The sequence below is a fragment of the Lonchura striata genome, chromosome 1, assembly GCF_046129695.1.
Source record: "Lonchura striata isolate bLonStr1 chromosome 1, bLonStr1.mat, whole genome shotgun sequence".
Taxonomy (NCBI): Eukaryota; Metazoa; Chordata; class Aves; order Passeriformes; family Estrildidae; genus Lonchura; species Lonchura striata.
This window is the reverse complement of record NC_134603.1, coordinates 49,041,369-49,057,731: the sequence shown is the minus strand read 5'-3', so window position 1 is coordinate 49,057,731 and position 16,363 is coordinate 49,041,369. Positions and strand designations below refer to the sequence as shown.

Genomic DNA, 16,363 nt, shown 5'->3' with positions numbered 1-16,363 from the left:
CCTACAACAATTTCAAAAAGCAGTGAATTTCTTTACACATGATGCAGAATCACTTTTTATGCACTTAGCTCCAGATAAGACATTGACTTTCTCTCTGGAGATGCTTTATATGCAGAACAACTTCCCCCAGCTATTTTATCACTTCTCACTACTTTTTACACTACCTGCTAATATGGTAAATTAGTTATGACTGAGACTGTAATTCTCATCCTCACATTTACAATCCTAGGCTTAAGGTATTTGAAATGTGGCCGAAGTTCAAAAACTGTACATAACTAATCCTGTGGAATTTTATACAAGAAGATTAAGCCTGGCTGTGCAGGTGGAACATCTCTTGAGAACAGATTCAAAACCATAAAGTTAATTCATGTAAGTAGCAAAATCCACCACAGAACCTCCACTCTCTTCTTTAAATGAAAAACATTTATTTTGTGTAGCCTGCATCAAAAAATAGACATTTTCAGGTATAATTTGTAGTCCATTATATAGAATTAAGATTTAAATAAAAAAAAAAAGAAACTTGAACTAAAATAATGTATCTCTTCATCTGTTATTCCAGTAGCTTAACAGATAATCATTTAATGCACTACTAAAATGTTTTCAGGTAACAGATGAACACAGTACAAAACTCCCCTGCGGGACATAGCATGCCCCTAACTGTATGCAGGCAAGCAAATGACTGTTTACAAAAGGTGCCAAGAACAAAAAAGTATTCCATGTGTCACAATAATAGAAGAGCAGTTTTGCGTCAAAGAACTTCTCTATTGCCTACTTAGATAAAGTATGGGTCTATTTATGTAATCATAAAATGACAAGGTTTAGCTAAGTGTTGGTATACAGCTATGCCTTAAAAGCATATTTTGTGGACCTTTGCAGAGCTTGCTAATTGTTGTAGAAATATTTAGAACTAACCTTTCAAAGTCACCTTGTCTCGTAAACTTTGATAATCTATATACAGCCCAGTTGTTAAGCTGTTTAGAAGTCATTCCACTTCCATTATCAATCACAGCAACAGCTGGTTTTCCTTGGGAATCATCAAACAGCTGTTTGGGGAAAGACAAACAGCACAAATCAACAAGGAGCAACAGGAAAATAAAAGGATAATGCAAACTATGTCTGAAAACGTTAAAGTATTTTTATCTTACCAATTTTATCTGTATACTCCGAATACCAGTATTTTGAGATGTAGCTGACAGAGAATTGTCAATCAATTCAGCAAGGGCAAATGCTAAAGAAATTGAAGAAACATAACCCTATTAGTGCTCAGAAAACAGACACCCACTTATAGTACTCTCTTCCAAGCAATTAGGATAACACATTACCTAAACACAGACAAGACCTAAGCCCTGTCAGAACAATCAAAATCACACAACATCTTGTTTAAAAAATAACACAGCTTTTGTACATGTACTTTATGATTTGTTTCATCACTGAATCTTTCACATCTCTTAATGGTAAGATCACAATTATTAGAAAGAACAATGATACACCAACTGTCTCCTACCAAAAGACGGATTTGTCCCTTTCATGATTAGAAATTAATTTTTGTGATTCATATGTGAGTCAAAAGTAAATTAAAAATGGACTTTGACTTGTTAAAATATTGAGGGAAGAATAAATTAACTGAAGAAACCTGAATTGAAATTTTGTGAAACACCTAAAACTACAATGTTAATTGACTATAAAAAAAACAAAGAAAATTGTTGAAAGATTTCAGTGAATGGTAAATAAAACCAAATTTTTGTCAGATGCATGGCAATACACAGCACAAATAGTCAGGCAAACTGTTTGCACACATTTGTTGTTTCTAACCATCAATGCTTGGAGGACTTACCTAATTAAAGTAAAACTACCTAAGTTTACTGGAAAATTGCATTTAATCTTAAAAAAATACATCAAATTCAGATCAATTCAATCTGACCGACCAGCCTTAGTGAACAAACATTTCCATTCCATCTCTCTAAAAAGTAAACCTTATTTCCTACAATTTGCAGAGTTCTTCAGAATGCTACAGTGAGGCCACACACTTCAGACATGTAAAAGAAAACCCTTGAGTATCAGTGCAACACAGCAACACTGGAGCACTTGGCATTTTCCTTAAGCTGTTATCAAAGTTTAAAAACAGTTCTGTACTTTTTTGCAACTTTCTTCATTCCAGAGTAGTTGAGCATCAGTTATGTGATCCATGTTTACTACTGCAGATCAAAGAACAATTGTAATGTCTGACCAGGTCTTTACTCAGCCATGCTAGTCTTCTGCATTCTACACCTAATTTCTTCCACATAGAAATCAATAGTTCTTGTGCTTTAAAAAGTCATTTAAGTAATTGCAAGCACTACTTTATCCCCAAGGGTGTTTCCCGGTGTCCCATGCACCACACCCTTTAATAACTGAAAGGTCTTTTCCTAAGGTTTAGAGTCCTTACAATACTTTACACTGCCTATTTAACCGAATTCCACCAGGGTGTGGCCACTACAGACCAGGCCTAATTTGCCATTTCCAGTCAGTTTCTCAGTGTTGGAAACAACAGGTCCACTAATGGCTGCTGGCAGGAATAAAGCACAGATCACACAATGTTTACTCTGTGTGGCCTTACACAGCAATTCCTGCACACAGGGATAGATGTACCACTGACTCAACAGTACCACCAAACCTGAACCAAAACAGTGCCTTTGCTGGGACATGGTACAAATGATGTGCACAAAGATGAAAGGGGAAAGACTGGTCCTTAAAAATAACAGCTGCTATTTATAAACATTTTTAATATTGTTTAAAACAACAGGAATGGTATCATGCTTGATTCTTGATTTTCTTTTTTTGCATTTTTTTCTGTGCAATTTTGAACCTACTGTACCTATGAAGTACATAGTACTTAGAAGGTAATCACAGCCACAGACAGTATTTTCAGAGAAGCCATAAACAGAAAGCAATTTATTCAGTAAAACAATACAAAATGTTGGTTACATATTTCATGCACCACTTAGATAAAAAATAATTAAAGCAGCATCTTTTTAAAGAAATACTTGCTTGTGTTGGTAAGTTAAGCCCTATGGCACCCCAGATGGGAGGGCACACAAAATTCTACAGCAGCTCACACAAAAACTGTTCATGAAATTCAAACACAAAGTCTACAATTTAGTACAGGAGACAAAAACCTGACAACACAAATACTGACCCGTCTGAATGACATGCACAAGGTTGTTCAGGCTGAAGTTATTTTACTTCTAAAATACTCAAACTTATTGAACAAGTATTTGAGAAGGTACATCTATATATCTGGATTCTTAGGTGACTACTTTTAAGATTTTTTTAAAAGAAAAATTTGTATGAAGAATGTATTAATTTTTCTTTTGCAGTTAAGACTATTTTTTCTTAGCAGCTATAATTATAAGCTGAATTACTCATAACCACATTATATTAATATAAACACCATTTACACAAGATTACTTTTGCAGGTACTTACGCAAAGGATTTTGGCCCTCGCTGGCATAGTACTCGTACATGCCACTTTTGACAAGTGTGTCGTAGTGGGGCAGAAAGTCGATTCGTTCCTTGGTTGCCAAAAGCAACATTTGATCAACTGACTGTAGCAGATATAAAGTAACTCCATTGTGAACAAGGTTGCCTGCAGTGAAGATGAAACATAAAGCACTTTGAAGAGCACTGCATCAGGCAACTTCGGCTCTCAAAACAAGTACGGGCTTAGTTGCAGGTAATCTGTGTATTGTCCTAGGCGTTGCCTGTTCAGCATTCAGCAACAACATTTATATTAATATCTTTTCACATTTCCAAGCTTTATAATGCAGGTTTTCTCAGGTGACAGCTATGTACATATATTTTTTTTCTACCATTTACAGACTTTGTGACAGAAGATTGCTAGTATAACTATCATCATATGAACTCATCAAAAACATGTTTGTGAAAGTAATTTTTTAACAATTTTTGGCAAACTATTACAGGATTTGTACTTTCAGTTAATTATTATATGTCATACAGCACAGTTATCATGTGACCTTTATGATCAATATAAGAAATAACTAATTATTTTGTTATCTAAGATACTTACTGAAGTTATCTTCTGTAATTTCCTTCCTATTTGTTGTGGTGATTACAAAGGTTTCATCAGAAGGTATGCCAAATGCCTATAAAAATTGAAGATTATTTAGTTTTGATAACTAAGTAGTCCAAAAACTATTCAGATACATTAAAACAAAAAAAGGCACAGTCTATTTACTTTGTCACAAACTACTGATAAGTAATCACATAATCTCTCAGAACACAGTTGAACTTAGGATCATTTGTTTTCTCAATTCAGCCAAATCTTTCCATACTATGGTAGTTCTTTTAACTGCATAAAATAAAAATATGCTCTAGTGAGCAAGAGGAATTTTAAGGAGGAAGAACTGTCTTATAGATAATCCCCCCTGAGGGCAGAGGAATGAGACTGTGAAACTACAACAGCAATAGTTATGATCTAGAGGGTGTCCCATATATAACTGCACTCTTGAGACGCCAAAACAACCTAATATTTCTTAATGTTAGATATTAAAGTCTTTGTTCTTCAGTTATATCATACATCTAAAAAATATAAAGATTTCTTTCAGAAAAATTCTTTACTGTTAAAACATTGAAGTTTATTTTTCTGAACCTAAACAATCTTTGCCACTTTGATGCCTTCTTTTGAATGTGTTTACTGTAGCTTTAGACTTTTTATCCTGCTTTCTACATGCATTTAAATGCTTCTACTTTTACTTTCATTTTTGCACCCTGAAATCCAACACTAATCGCTTTCTCAAAATAATAAAATAATATCTGTACCTTCTCCTGCCTTTCCAGTCTTTGAAACTCAAAAGTCAACCCTGGTCTCATCAAATTCCATCAACCCAGTCAGTCTTGCAGTGACAACTCAGACAGGTACTTTATGCACTTTCAGCCAGATTCTTCCCTGAAGGAAGTTCTAGCATTCTCTGCAGCAGCTCATCATTTCCCACATCTTTCTTTCCATCCTTATTACTCAGACTCATGAAAATATTTTTAAATACTACTTATGGTTTCATTAAGAGCCTACTTTCCACATTTCAGATACTTTCTCCCTATGACCACATTAAAGTTACAGTTATTATCCATTAGTAAAATTAGAAAAAATGTTGAATTTCTCATAGTACTTGGTGCAGGTGAAACAAATGCATATGACTCAGAGACTGATATTCAGACTTAAGAATACTTTTAAACTCTTCTGAGTTAAACTCAGAAGAGTAATACTTTTTAACTCTTCTGAATTCAGATCACTTCAATTTTACTTCTCACATTACATAAATTTCCACATAGCAAATCCGTACAGGAAAAACTATAAAATTGCTCAGAGCAAGAAAAGTAAGCATTAAAATATATGGATTTTAGAAAGTAACATCCTACTGTGCCATTCGAGGTCAGTGATTAATATAGAGTAACTGTAGAGTTTTACATTTAAAAGCACAGACAAGCATTGTTCCCTCCAGCTAAAACTACAGCTTCCTCAAGTTTCCTCGATCTCCCAAAGGCTATTCTGCTCTCACACCCTTACCAAGAGTGAAGTATTTACTTTGAGGCAGCAAGATGTTAGTTAGGATCAGCTAGTGCATGTACAAGACAGCAGCCTGCTACAGAGCAGGGGCAATCTCACCTGTTCCAGCTTTCTGGTCCTCTCCCCCATTCCATGGGAGAGTCTCAACTAAATCAACCCAAACAGTCTGGCAGGCTATGCTTTAATTTCCTGGGTGAACCCAGAATTTCAGTGTCCACTGGCAGCAGGTCCTTTCCACTTCACAAGGTAGTAGGTAGGTAAACAGACCAAGTTTGGCAGTCTGGACTGCAGATTACTGCTTTTTCTTGTCCATGCCACGGTTTAACAGGCCATATCCTTTGTAAACTTTGGGGATTACTCTGTTTGAATGCTTCACTTCTATATAAGACTTATTTGTTTTACTTCCTCCCTCCCTCTATCCTACATTCTTGGTTATCCTAGTCCCTGTCTCTTCCCACTATACCAGGTAGCAGTGACGCAGTTGCGCTGCTGTGCTAGTATGTGGATCTGATTTCCAGAACGAGAAGCTGCTGGTCATTCCTGAATTAAGGTGAACCTACTGGGCAATTTACTTATACAGTTGGTGATTTTCATTCAGTTCTGAATGAAAATGTTGGTCAAATGTTTGGTCAAATGTTTAATTTCTCAGTAAGATTTGTGCATGTAAGAGATATCATGATATCTCTTGTTGGTAAGAAGTTCAGGTTTCACTGCCATGGTTTTTTTTTTCAGCCCAGCATGGTGCCCTTTTCCAAATAAGTACTGAAGGTGCACACAATTTGATAAGATTCATGAGACAATCCAGAAGCACATTTGTATGATAAACCTGTGAGTTATTCTATGATAATCCAGACACACAGCCATGATGAAGCTTGCATTGTCATCAAAATCTTCAAGAGTACAATCACTATGCTCAGAAATGCCTGTGCACATTTACAGTGAAAGCATGTTTGGAGGCTACTGTGTTCAAACAACTAAGTGAAAGCTTTTATCTTTTTACATACAAAAGAAGAGATGCTGGGGAAAAAACAAGAGACAAGCTTCAAATAAATCCACAAGCTAGAAAAGGCAGACATGAAAAGGCAAGGATCCCTAAACAGCTGGTTACATATTATTGCTACATGTAAATGCAAGAGTTAAAATGGTGTAAAGATGAACTGTTACTTGCATAGAGAAGAGAAAAATTACACCTAAAGCCTACAAAGTATAGATTATGTCAACAAATACTTCAGGTTTGCCCCCTATTCTCCTCCCTAACCTCCTCCCCTTCTTCCAGAGTGCTCCCTGTCCATTTAGTTACACTTGACACCCTATTTGTTACCTTGTGTTATTCCACTCCCCTATTTCCCCTGATAGGTTTATGGTATGCTAGTCCCACCTTAGACCCCTCCCCAGTTTTACCCTCATTGGTTAGTGTTCCTACCCCCCCCCCCCCCCCCCACCCCCGCCACGCTGCGGACTTTCTGTATAAAACCTTCTGTTTGCCCTCCCAAGTTGGTCTTGGGGCTCCATTTTCTCCAGCTAATAAACCCACTGTGGAACACCCCAAGCTCCATGTCGTCGTTATCTGTCCCTGCGCCGGACCAGGCAATAGCTGGGAATTGCAGAGCTCGCAGGCAGACGGTCGCGTCCCTGCCGCATCCGCCCAACACGCCCCGCTTGGCGCGCGCTGCAACAACTCCTCACCCAAATTTCCACCAGGGCACATGATGCTTCTGCTCTAATTTACCAGGGAAGAAATAGAAGGGACAAATGAGAAGCAACAGAGGAGATGCATCAGGAGACACACCCATCGAAAGGATGTTCTCCACACCGGAGCAGGGAGAGTCCCAAAGGTGCTGAGGCCCATGGAGTACCCATGTCGGGGCACAGAATTTTCTCTCTCTGTCCTCCTTCTCCCATGTAACTGAGACCTATGGCAATTCATCATAGCAGGAAAACAAACAGTGAGAGCAGCAGAATAAAGCCCTGTACATGCCCTGACATCTCACACCACCTGTTGCCTAACCAAAGGAATTTGGATTGTCCATGAGATGTGCATTGGGAGAACAAGGATAAATTAGACTAGGAATGGGGAAAGAATGGTGTATGACAGAAGATGAGTTTGGAAAAGGGGAAGGAAAGGCATAATTTCCCCCTTTAATTAAAGGGGGAAATTATTATTAATTAAATTTCCCCCTTTAATTAATCACTTTAATTAAAGTGATTATTTTCCTCCACAATCAAACATCAGAAGTTTGTGATTGATGATCACAAAAGAGAAAGAAAACCCCTGAGTTTAGCCTGTTTTGCACACAGCAGGGTATCAGTCCTTAAACCTGTGGAATGATACAGAAGTAAAAAAGTTGCCTGTACAAACAAGAAAAATACCCTGCTTGTAATTGGAGGATCAGTCTAGAGCACCAACTATGTTTCATGATAAATAAAGTTAATAGCTCCCTATTAGCTGGTAGATGTTTATATGACATGAGAGTAATATAATGCTAAAGGAAATTAAGGCAATGTCATATGCCCAAGAAGCTTTCAGCAGAGTATTTTACAGATATGACACATGAAAGTATGAATGAACTGTGGTATCTTTAACCTTTAAATCTGAGAAGCAAGGTTCAGTTTATGTACCAGCTTCAGTCACAGGTTTTCTTTATAAATTAAAAAAACCCAACAAACCTCAAAACAAAACACAGCCCGTAAAACACAGATAACTCCTCAGCAGTTCACACTCCTTTAAACAGGCCTCTGTTTGTTTTCTTTTTTACATATTAGCACAAAAGCTCAAAAGTTTTACTTCTACTTGATCTACACATGCACAGCAAGTCTTACCTGGCTACTGAGCCAACTAAAACATTCACCATGGAGTCAACATAGATTTTGCCTCTGGATTCACTATCTGCCTTGGAAAAGGTGTTCAAAGAGCAAATATTTAATTTTGTGTGTGTACCATGAATAGGCTTGAAGTGGCAAGTGAAGGAGAGGGAACACACTGTGAGGACAGTCATTGGCCTGCTTCCTCTGGTCCTTCTGGTGGTGATTTTTAGAACTGAAGGAACAGAACACTCTCCAACATGACAAAGGTAGAACAGTGAAGCCAAAACTACAATATCTTTAGAAAAGACGTTTAACCACTTGGAATCCAAACCTTTCCAACACAAACAGTTGTTTCCTACAATATGCAACTTCTGAACCCTTAAAATTCTGCATCCTCCTACCATAACCAATCCAACCAAACAGACAGCATATGAGAATAATGAGAATAAATGGCCTCAGAGCTTGGTGATGCAGCCAAGGGATAACAGAGAGATAACATCCATGGATTTACCTTCCACAGCCAAGAAGTACTTTTTATGACTACCAGAACTGTATTGTCAATGCAAACCTCTAAATGGGAACCTGGACTGTATTAGTTAAACATGGCAAAAGGCAACATAGCTTTTTCAGTATTTGAAATTGATCCAGCAGCTCCTTTACAAAAACTTGTCCAGGAATCTGAAAAAGTGAAGCTAAGAGCCACATCCAAATATTGAGAAGCCTGTAGGCTTCTGTAATTTTGCACTGATTAACTGAATATCCCATGCCATTTACCAAATTACCATCTGAAAGACATGCATTTGTCAATTAACTAGCCCACTTAATGAAGATTTATCAGTCCAAATTGAGAGAAATCTCTTACATCAACAAATGGATGAAAAGATAGTACACATTTAAGGGAAACTAGTTTATTCTCAAATCCCAGATTTTCAAGCCAAGAACTGTCTTTCGTATAATCTCTCTTAATTATTCATACAACTAAATAATATTACAGTAATTAATAGAAGTGGCAAATATGAAAACTAAAATATAAAAATATTAAGTGGAGACCTTGCTAGAAGTAAATGAGAACAACTGTACATGCCTCGTAAGAATGCTAATCAAATAAACTGTTCCAATCCACTGTTAGGACAGTTATCAACATGATGACAACATGCTGAGGATGTCTTAGTGAGGACCTGGGACCCTGCACTCATGGTAGCAGGGCAAGGATGTAAGAGTCATCTCTAATCATAATCCCTATGAGCTTCCCTAATGTGAGAACACAAACTTATATACAACATCTTTGGACACCAACAGAAAGAGGAATCTAAAAGTCTCTAGAAAAGTAACTGAATTTAAAAATAAAGGCAGAAATTATTTCTGAGCATTTATTGAAGTTAAAAGCAAAAATGTATATATTACAAAAATACACAGGAGCCTATGGTCAAATGGTTTTTAGAGACTATCTTTAGATAAAAACTAGCAATGAACACTAATGCTCTAAAATATTTTCCAACTATTCTTTATTAACATCACTATCTCCATCTGAAGAACAAATGACAGAGGATAACATTTGCGGAACTTGAAGGTCCTTGTCCTCTGTCATACTTAAAAGCTTCACTACTTTCAAAAGTTCAGGTGATACACTTCTAAATGTTTACAAAAAGTAATCAATAAAAGATGTTAAGAACTAAGAGTTTAACAGAAACACTTAGAACATTGCTATGTATCACAAGATTCAGTAATAGAATAAGTTTTTGAGGTTTCTTAAAAGTTTTATCACAATTTTGATGGAAAAAGAGAAAAAAAGAAAATAAGCAAACTGTATGACAAAAGATTTCTACACACGTCACAAGTGTATTTGTCCAGAATGATGCATTAACTCAGACATCTTTTCATAATTTGCAACTTTTAGCAAGAAGAAAGAAGCTTGGGACTCCACAATTTCTATAAAGACCACATTACTAGACAGTCTGAGTCTACACAGTAACTTCCACAAGACCTTTACAAACTACCATGTCTAAAACCATAGTCACAAATACTCAGAGCAGCTATCAGCCAAAATTTTAATATTAACTTCATGCCAGCTTCTCCGACCAAAATACTTTGTATGGCATCACTTGTTAAAGGAATAAGAAATCAGAAAGCACTCTTCAAAACCAAAAAATATTTAGCCACATCTAACAAGTGCACCTGGATAACTAATCCTAAAGACTGCAGATACTCTTCATCTCACTGTGCTGCCAGCACTCAAATTTGACCAAGAACGTACAAGCCACTCAGCTTTCCAAATCAACTGATAGACATAAGGCTGTACCTAAGTGCACAAAGGTATGCAAAGTGCATCCTTCTTCCCACCAAAACACCAGTAAGAATTTCAGTGATGTCTGAAATACAGTGTGATAGTGTTGGAAAAATCTTACAGCATTGCTGCATCTTACATAGATCTTACAATATTTCCAACAGTGTCTCTAAAAATCAAGGTGAAATGTGCTTTGCGTATGCACAGCATGTTTAAAATACATCTATTTTTAGTTTCTGGTTATAGAGAATTGCTAAAATTGCTAAACAAACATAGGGCTTAAAATACAAAAATACAATTATTGCAAGATGGACAGATTTCATCGTTAATGGAAGTATCTCTATTAAGCATTTATTCAGAATGATGGTTTGGTGATACAAACTTCCAGAAGTCCCTAATATTTTTTTTTTGACTGCAAATAATTTGATTATATTTTATTTATTATGCATTGTTAAGCAAATAGTCACAAAAAAATTTCACTTATTCCATGTCTTGATTTGATACTTATGCTTCTTTTCAATACACCATCTTAATGAATATCCTTTTCTGCCTCTTGGCTCATTGAGACACTGGAATTTATTTGGGTGGATTGGCAAAATAATGTATTTAAATAGTAAGTAGACAGGTTAGTATACAATGGGAAGCTCAACAAAAGATGTAACAAAAGATTAAAAGCAAAAAACTTTGTTTTATTGTGATACCTGTTTTTTGAGTATCTACTTCAATTACAGATATTTACTTTTTATACAGATTACAGATGTATACTTTTTATTTTTACACAAGAAGATCACAACAATGAGGGGACGTTTCAGAAGAACTAAGGAAGCATTTACTAATGAGCTTGGTTCCTATACAAGTAGTAACCCTAATCTTAGTATCAACAACTCTCTTCAGACTGGTAGTTCACCTCAAAGCCTCTCAAAAATCCCTTCACACATGACAAAACTTCTGTGCAGTTTTCAGCAGTCATCTTTCTGCTCTAAAAGGAGTATCACCTCTCTAAGTGCCTGAAGGATTTCTGCCATCTCAGCAACAAACTGAAGTGTTCCAGCTCCACTATGCACCTGGATAACATGAGCAAGGAATCTCAGATTGGCTGCCAACAGTTTAGCTCCATTCTGCTTATTCCTACCAAGTATTTTTGAATTATACTCTAAACATCAAGACAAGCAGTAGGACACAGACCTAACAGAAGACACAAGAAGGTGCACAAGAAACAGTACAGCCAAGAAGAAGCAAAATGCAGTATTCAACCCACTTATTCACCTTAAATGTTCATGGTTCAGTAGACTGAAATTATATGACTGCTCTACATGGGCACAAATGGAATACTCATTAGCATTATTCTCAATTAAGAGATATCTGCTTTAGGATTGATCACTACAAGGATGAAGAATGAAGACCATATATAAGCTCCACCCTCTTATAAGATTTTTCCCTAAATCTTCCCTCCTGCAACACTGAGAATGAAAGGCTAATTTATCAGTATATAAAGCCACTTCCAACTACACAGGCATGCATTAACTGCTACGGGGATAGTAAAAAAAAAATTTGCTTCAAAAAACCCGACAAAATTTCAAAAATTAATTAAGAATATCTTAGTAATAATAGAATAATATTCTATATGACAGCAGATATGACATACAGAAGCTCCTAAATCAACCTCTGAAGTGGCTGAATCAATTTTGCTCCACAAAGAAGAAAATACCTTCTCTCTGCATTATGAAAAAAAACCCTAAGTCTCTGAAGTAGCAGCCTAAGACCATGCCTTCTGGTACTTAATTATTTTCAACTCAGGATCATCACGTACCAAAATCAGATGTCATAATTTTTCGTAAGATTTGACTCCTACACATCCAGTTCTATCTTCTTGTGCCATAGGAAGACGTTCACAATAAATAGTCCCAACACCTTAATATTTTCTAGCATCCTTGTCAGCCATGACCATGTCGGAGCACCTTTCCTGCTACAGTCCCATCATTCAGTTGCATGACAAATTGCCAATCAAAGTCCATTGAAAGCTGAGCCTGTACTGAGGCTGAGCCACCAGACAGGAGACCTGTGGAAACAACGCTGTTGCATACTCAGTATCTGCCCAATCAAGCAGTCTGACAGTGCCTAACAGCTTTAATTGTCTTAAAGTGAATACATCATTCCACTTCACCTTAGTTTGAACCAACTCAAAATCTGCTTATCTTAACAAAAGAATCATTCTTCCTGAGCTTTCATCACCTCCCTGCTGCGTTTTCAGCACCACAAAGCTAGGAAAGTCTGTCCCAAGCCGGTGAACCCATTCATCACTTTCTCCTAAAAGTAATTAGTTGCAACCTTCAAGATGCCAGAAATTGAGAACTGTGGACTACAACACTCAGATAAACACAATTTACAAAGCTCTCGGAGCACTGAGATGCCAGAATGTTCTCCAGAAGTCCTAGAACTTGTATACTGTTGGTGTGAGAGACACGAGACAGCAAACATCCCAACCCTCTGCCTGTCCAGTTTTCACTGTACCAACATTTACAGGTCATGTTAATCCACCTGTCTCAGCATCCTTCCAGAGTCAGACATCCTACATGTCAGATGATAAAAGATCCAAAGTGCAGAGTCGTCACACTGAAACTAGCAGTTGACAGAGGCATCTCTGACTGCACTCACTGATGGTCAACACATTATTGGAGAAGGTTTTTCTCTAAGAGGATGATTAGCTGAGGTTCTCGCTGCATCCCTTTGTAAGAGCACAGACCCCGTTATCCTTAACACCCAAAACAGCCATCAGGACTGGTGCTAAGGCTTGTGATATTAAACATACTAAAAAAACTATTGAAAATTTTAGTTTCACAGGCACCACATTCAAACACAACAAGGTCTCCTTTGCAGCACCAGGTTTCACAAAAACACTGTGGCACATGTGAGAAGTCTGCCTAACAGTATTAAAGTACTGACTTCAAAATGTCAGTACATCTCTCAGGTAAAAAAATCCCTGAAGCTGTTTGTACCCAAGATCTGTCACAGCTGGTGATGATGGTTTATTTCTTAATAAAATTGGAAATATGCCAAAAGCTCTGTGAACTACTGAGAACCATGAGGATGCAAGGAAACATTAAGTCACTGAAGTGTGCAGTATATCTTAAAAAAAAAACAGAAAAGACAGACTCCGATCTAGAACAAATTGTAAATTAGTGTTAAACTCAGCCCATTGATTAAGTACAAAATCTAAGAGAAAAAAGGGGTGGGTTCATCATGTGCAGACTTGCCTCGACTACTGAAAATACTTAGTATTCTTGCAACTTGTCTGCTAGGTAAAGTTGTATTAAGACAATTATTGGAGAAAATGATGTAACACATTATTATTATGTAACTTACTCATAGGAGATACAAACTCTTGGAAGGTCATAAACCTAACCCACAGTCTAGCTTCTCAGAATGCTACACTGTATTAATTTCTTTATTGGGCACTGATCAGACAAAGGAATGTGCTAACACTCCATAACCCCTTCATTTATGAGTACAGAATCACAGAATCAAAAAGGCTGGAAAAGACTTCCAAGTCCAACCTCGACTGAGTAACATCACAGTCTCTTATCACACCACATCACAAAGTGCCACCTCTACTCCTTTTTTGGACACTTCTAAGGAAGATGACTCCGCCTTAAGATTCAGTGCCCCTGACAGGTCACAGCTATGCCATTTTGGACAAAGAACTACTCCGCAAGGAGGAGGCAATTACAGGTGACAGCTATCCCTGCTGATATTAGCAACTCAAAGCTTCCATCACAGTAGGAAGCCATTACATTAAACACTGCCCAACACAGAACAATTTATACATAACTTATTTAGTTATTTTTTATTAATAAATATTTTGCTGCTCTCTTATATATAATTATTATCACATATAATTAAGTATATATTTCATCATGATATAGTTATATTACATATAGAAGTGATACTTGGTAGTACTTATATTGTTCATAAATAATCGATAATTTTTATAACATTCAGAAATAATTCTATTTATTAAAATGTAAAACAGGTATTTATTATATCACGTCTATATGTAAAAAATAGAATTTACATGCTAGAAAACTAAGTGCAAATTATACCGGATAAAGAATCTAAAATTAATTTTTTTAATCAGAACAAATTAGTACAGAAATTCAGAGCTGATTTTCCTCCGCATTTCACATGGCAAAACATGCAGGCAGCTAACAGATTTATGGCATTTACTACTCGCTCAGAAAACGAAACCATGACAGAAACGGGCGATGCCTACTGGCAGCGCCAGCAAACTACTGCAAACAGCCCGTTCAAGGAAAACAAATTCCACCTCCCCGAGCTGTGAAGATGGAGTAAGTTTCGTTCCGCGTTACGACAGAGAAAGAGAACCGAAAGGACACACGACAGGGCAAAGGCGCCGCCAGACACGGTATTTAAACGGCAGCCACCGCTGCGTTCGGGAAACGGCGCTCATCGCCAACACCTTGGACAGCAGAAACAGAGGCACAGAACCTTTTGGGCTGGAAGAGATGCCGAGACCCCCGAGCCGGCGCTGCGACCGAGCGCCAACCGCTGCGTCAGCTACAAACGCCCTGCGGAGCGCGGCACCGCGCCCTCCGCCGCCGCTCCCCGCGCGGGGGCGCTCGGGGCCGCCCGCAGCCTGCCCGCCCGCCGCCAGGGGCTGCTCCCGCCGCCGCCCCGCACCGGCCTCTCGGGGAAGGGGAGAAAGGCGACGGCGACGGGGCGGCCGCGGTCTCTCCTCCAAGGCCGCCCACCTATCCCGGCGACAAAGTTCGCGGGCAGGCGGCGGGAGCGGCGGCCCCCGAGCAGGCTGTGACACCCCCGCCCCGGCCGCCCCGCAGCCCCGCAGGCACGGACCCTCGCTCGTGGAACACCGCCACCGCCGCGCCCGCCATGCCGCGTACCTGGCAGACGGCGCTGCGGAAAGCGCGGTAGCTGTCCGTGCCGTAGCTGAGCACTTTCTCGTCCGGGTCCGCCTGCTCTCGCCGTCGGTCGAAGAGGAACACGGTGCGGTCCCCGTTGCCGCGAGGGGTCAGCAGCGCCGGCCTGCGAGGTGAGCGACCGCTCCCCGCCGCTGCTGCCATGTTGGGGAGCGGAGGAGACTGAAACCGTCCCTCAGCGATGGCGGCAGCGACGGCTCCTGCTACCGGCCCCGCCAGCGCCCCCGCCCGGCAAAAGCCGTCCCGGCCGGGGAAGCAGGAGGCGGAGCCGGCACGGAAGCCGGGGAAGGAGGCGCCGTGGAGCCCCGGAAGGAGACGATGGGAGGGAGGGAAAGAGAGGGAGAGCGACGGCTGCGCTGCTGGCCGTGCGGTGTGGTGCGAGGGGGCGCTGGGCAGGCGGGTGGGGAGCGCCTGGAAACAAAAGCGCCGCTCCGGCACCGCGACCTCGGAATGAGTCAGCGCCCCCCGCCTCGCGCCACTTCCGCCGCCGGGTGCGGCAGGAGCGGGATGGGGATGGGGATGGGGATGGGAATGGGGATGGGGATGGGGATGGGGATGGGGATGGGGATGGGGATCGGGATGGGGATGGGGATGGGGATCGGGATGGGGATGGGGATCGGAATCATCGCCGCAGGGAGCGCGGGCGGGCTGGGCCATGGGAGCGCGCAGTGCGGCCGCCGGCCGGTGCGCGCGGTGCGGGCGGGCTCGGGACCCGCGGCGGGAGCGGTGCGGGCGGGCGCGCTGCTGCCACCGCCG

The 16,363-nt window shown here is 39.8% G+C and overlaps 1 protein-coding gene across 1 annotated transcript in view; it reads right to left on the bottom strand.

Annotated features, from left to right (window-relative positions):
• The window catches only part of SMCHD1 (structural maintenance of chromosomes flexible hinge domain containing 1), a 68,433-nt gene extending 52,594 nt beyond the window's left edge, over nt 1-15,839 (bottom strand). Inside the window, exons 1-5 of the mRNA XM_021551571.3 lie at nt 15,572-15,839; nt 4,067-4,142; nt 3,464-3,625; nt 1,146-1,228; nt 913-1,043 (exon numbers count right to left, since the gene is read on the bottom strand). Coding sequence (XP_021407246.3) covers nt 913-1,043; nt 1,146-1,228; nt 3,464-3,625; nt 4,067-4,142; nt 15,572-15,751 — 632 coding nt within the window. The 5' untranslated portion in view covers nt 15,752-15,839. The remainder of the gene's footprint in view (nt 1-912; nt 1,044-1,145; nt 1,229-3,463; nt 3,626-4,066; nt 4,143-15,571) is intronic.
• Nucleotides 15,840-16,363: the final 524 nt, after the last annotated feature.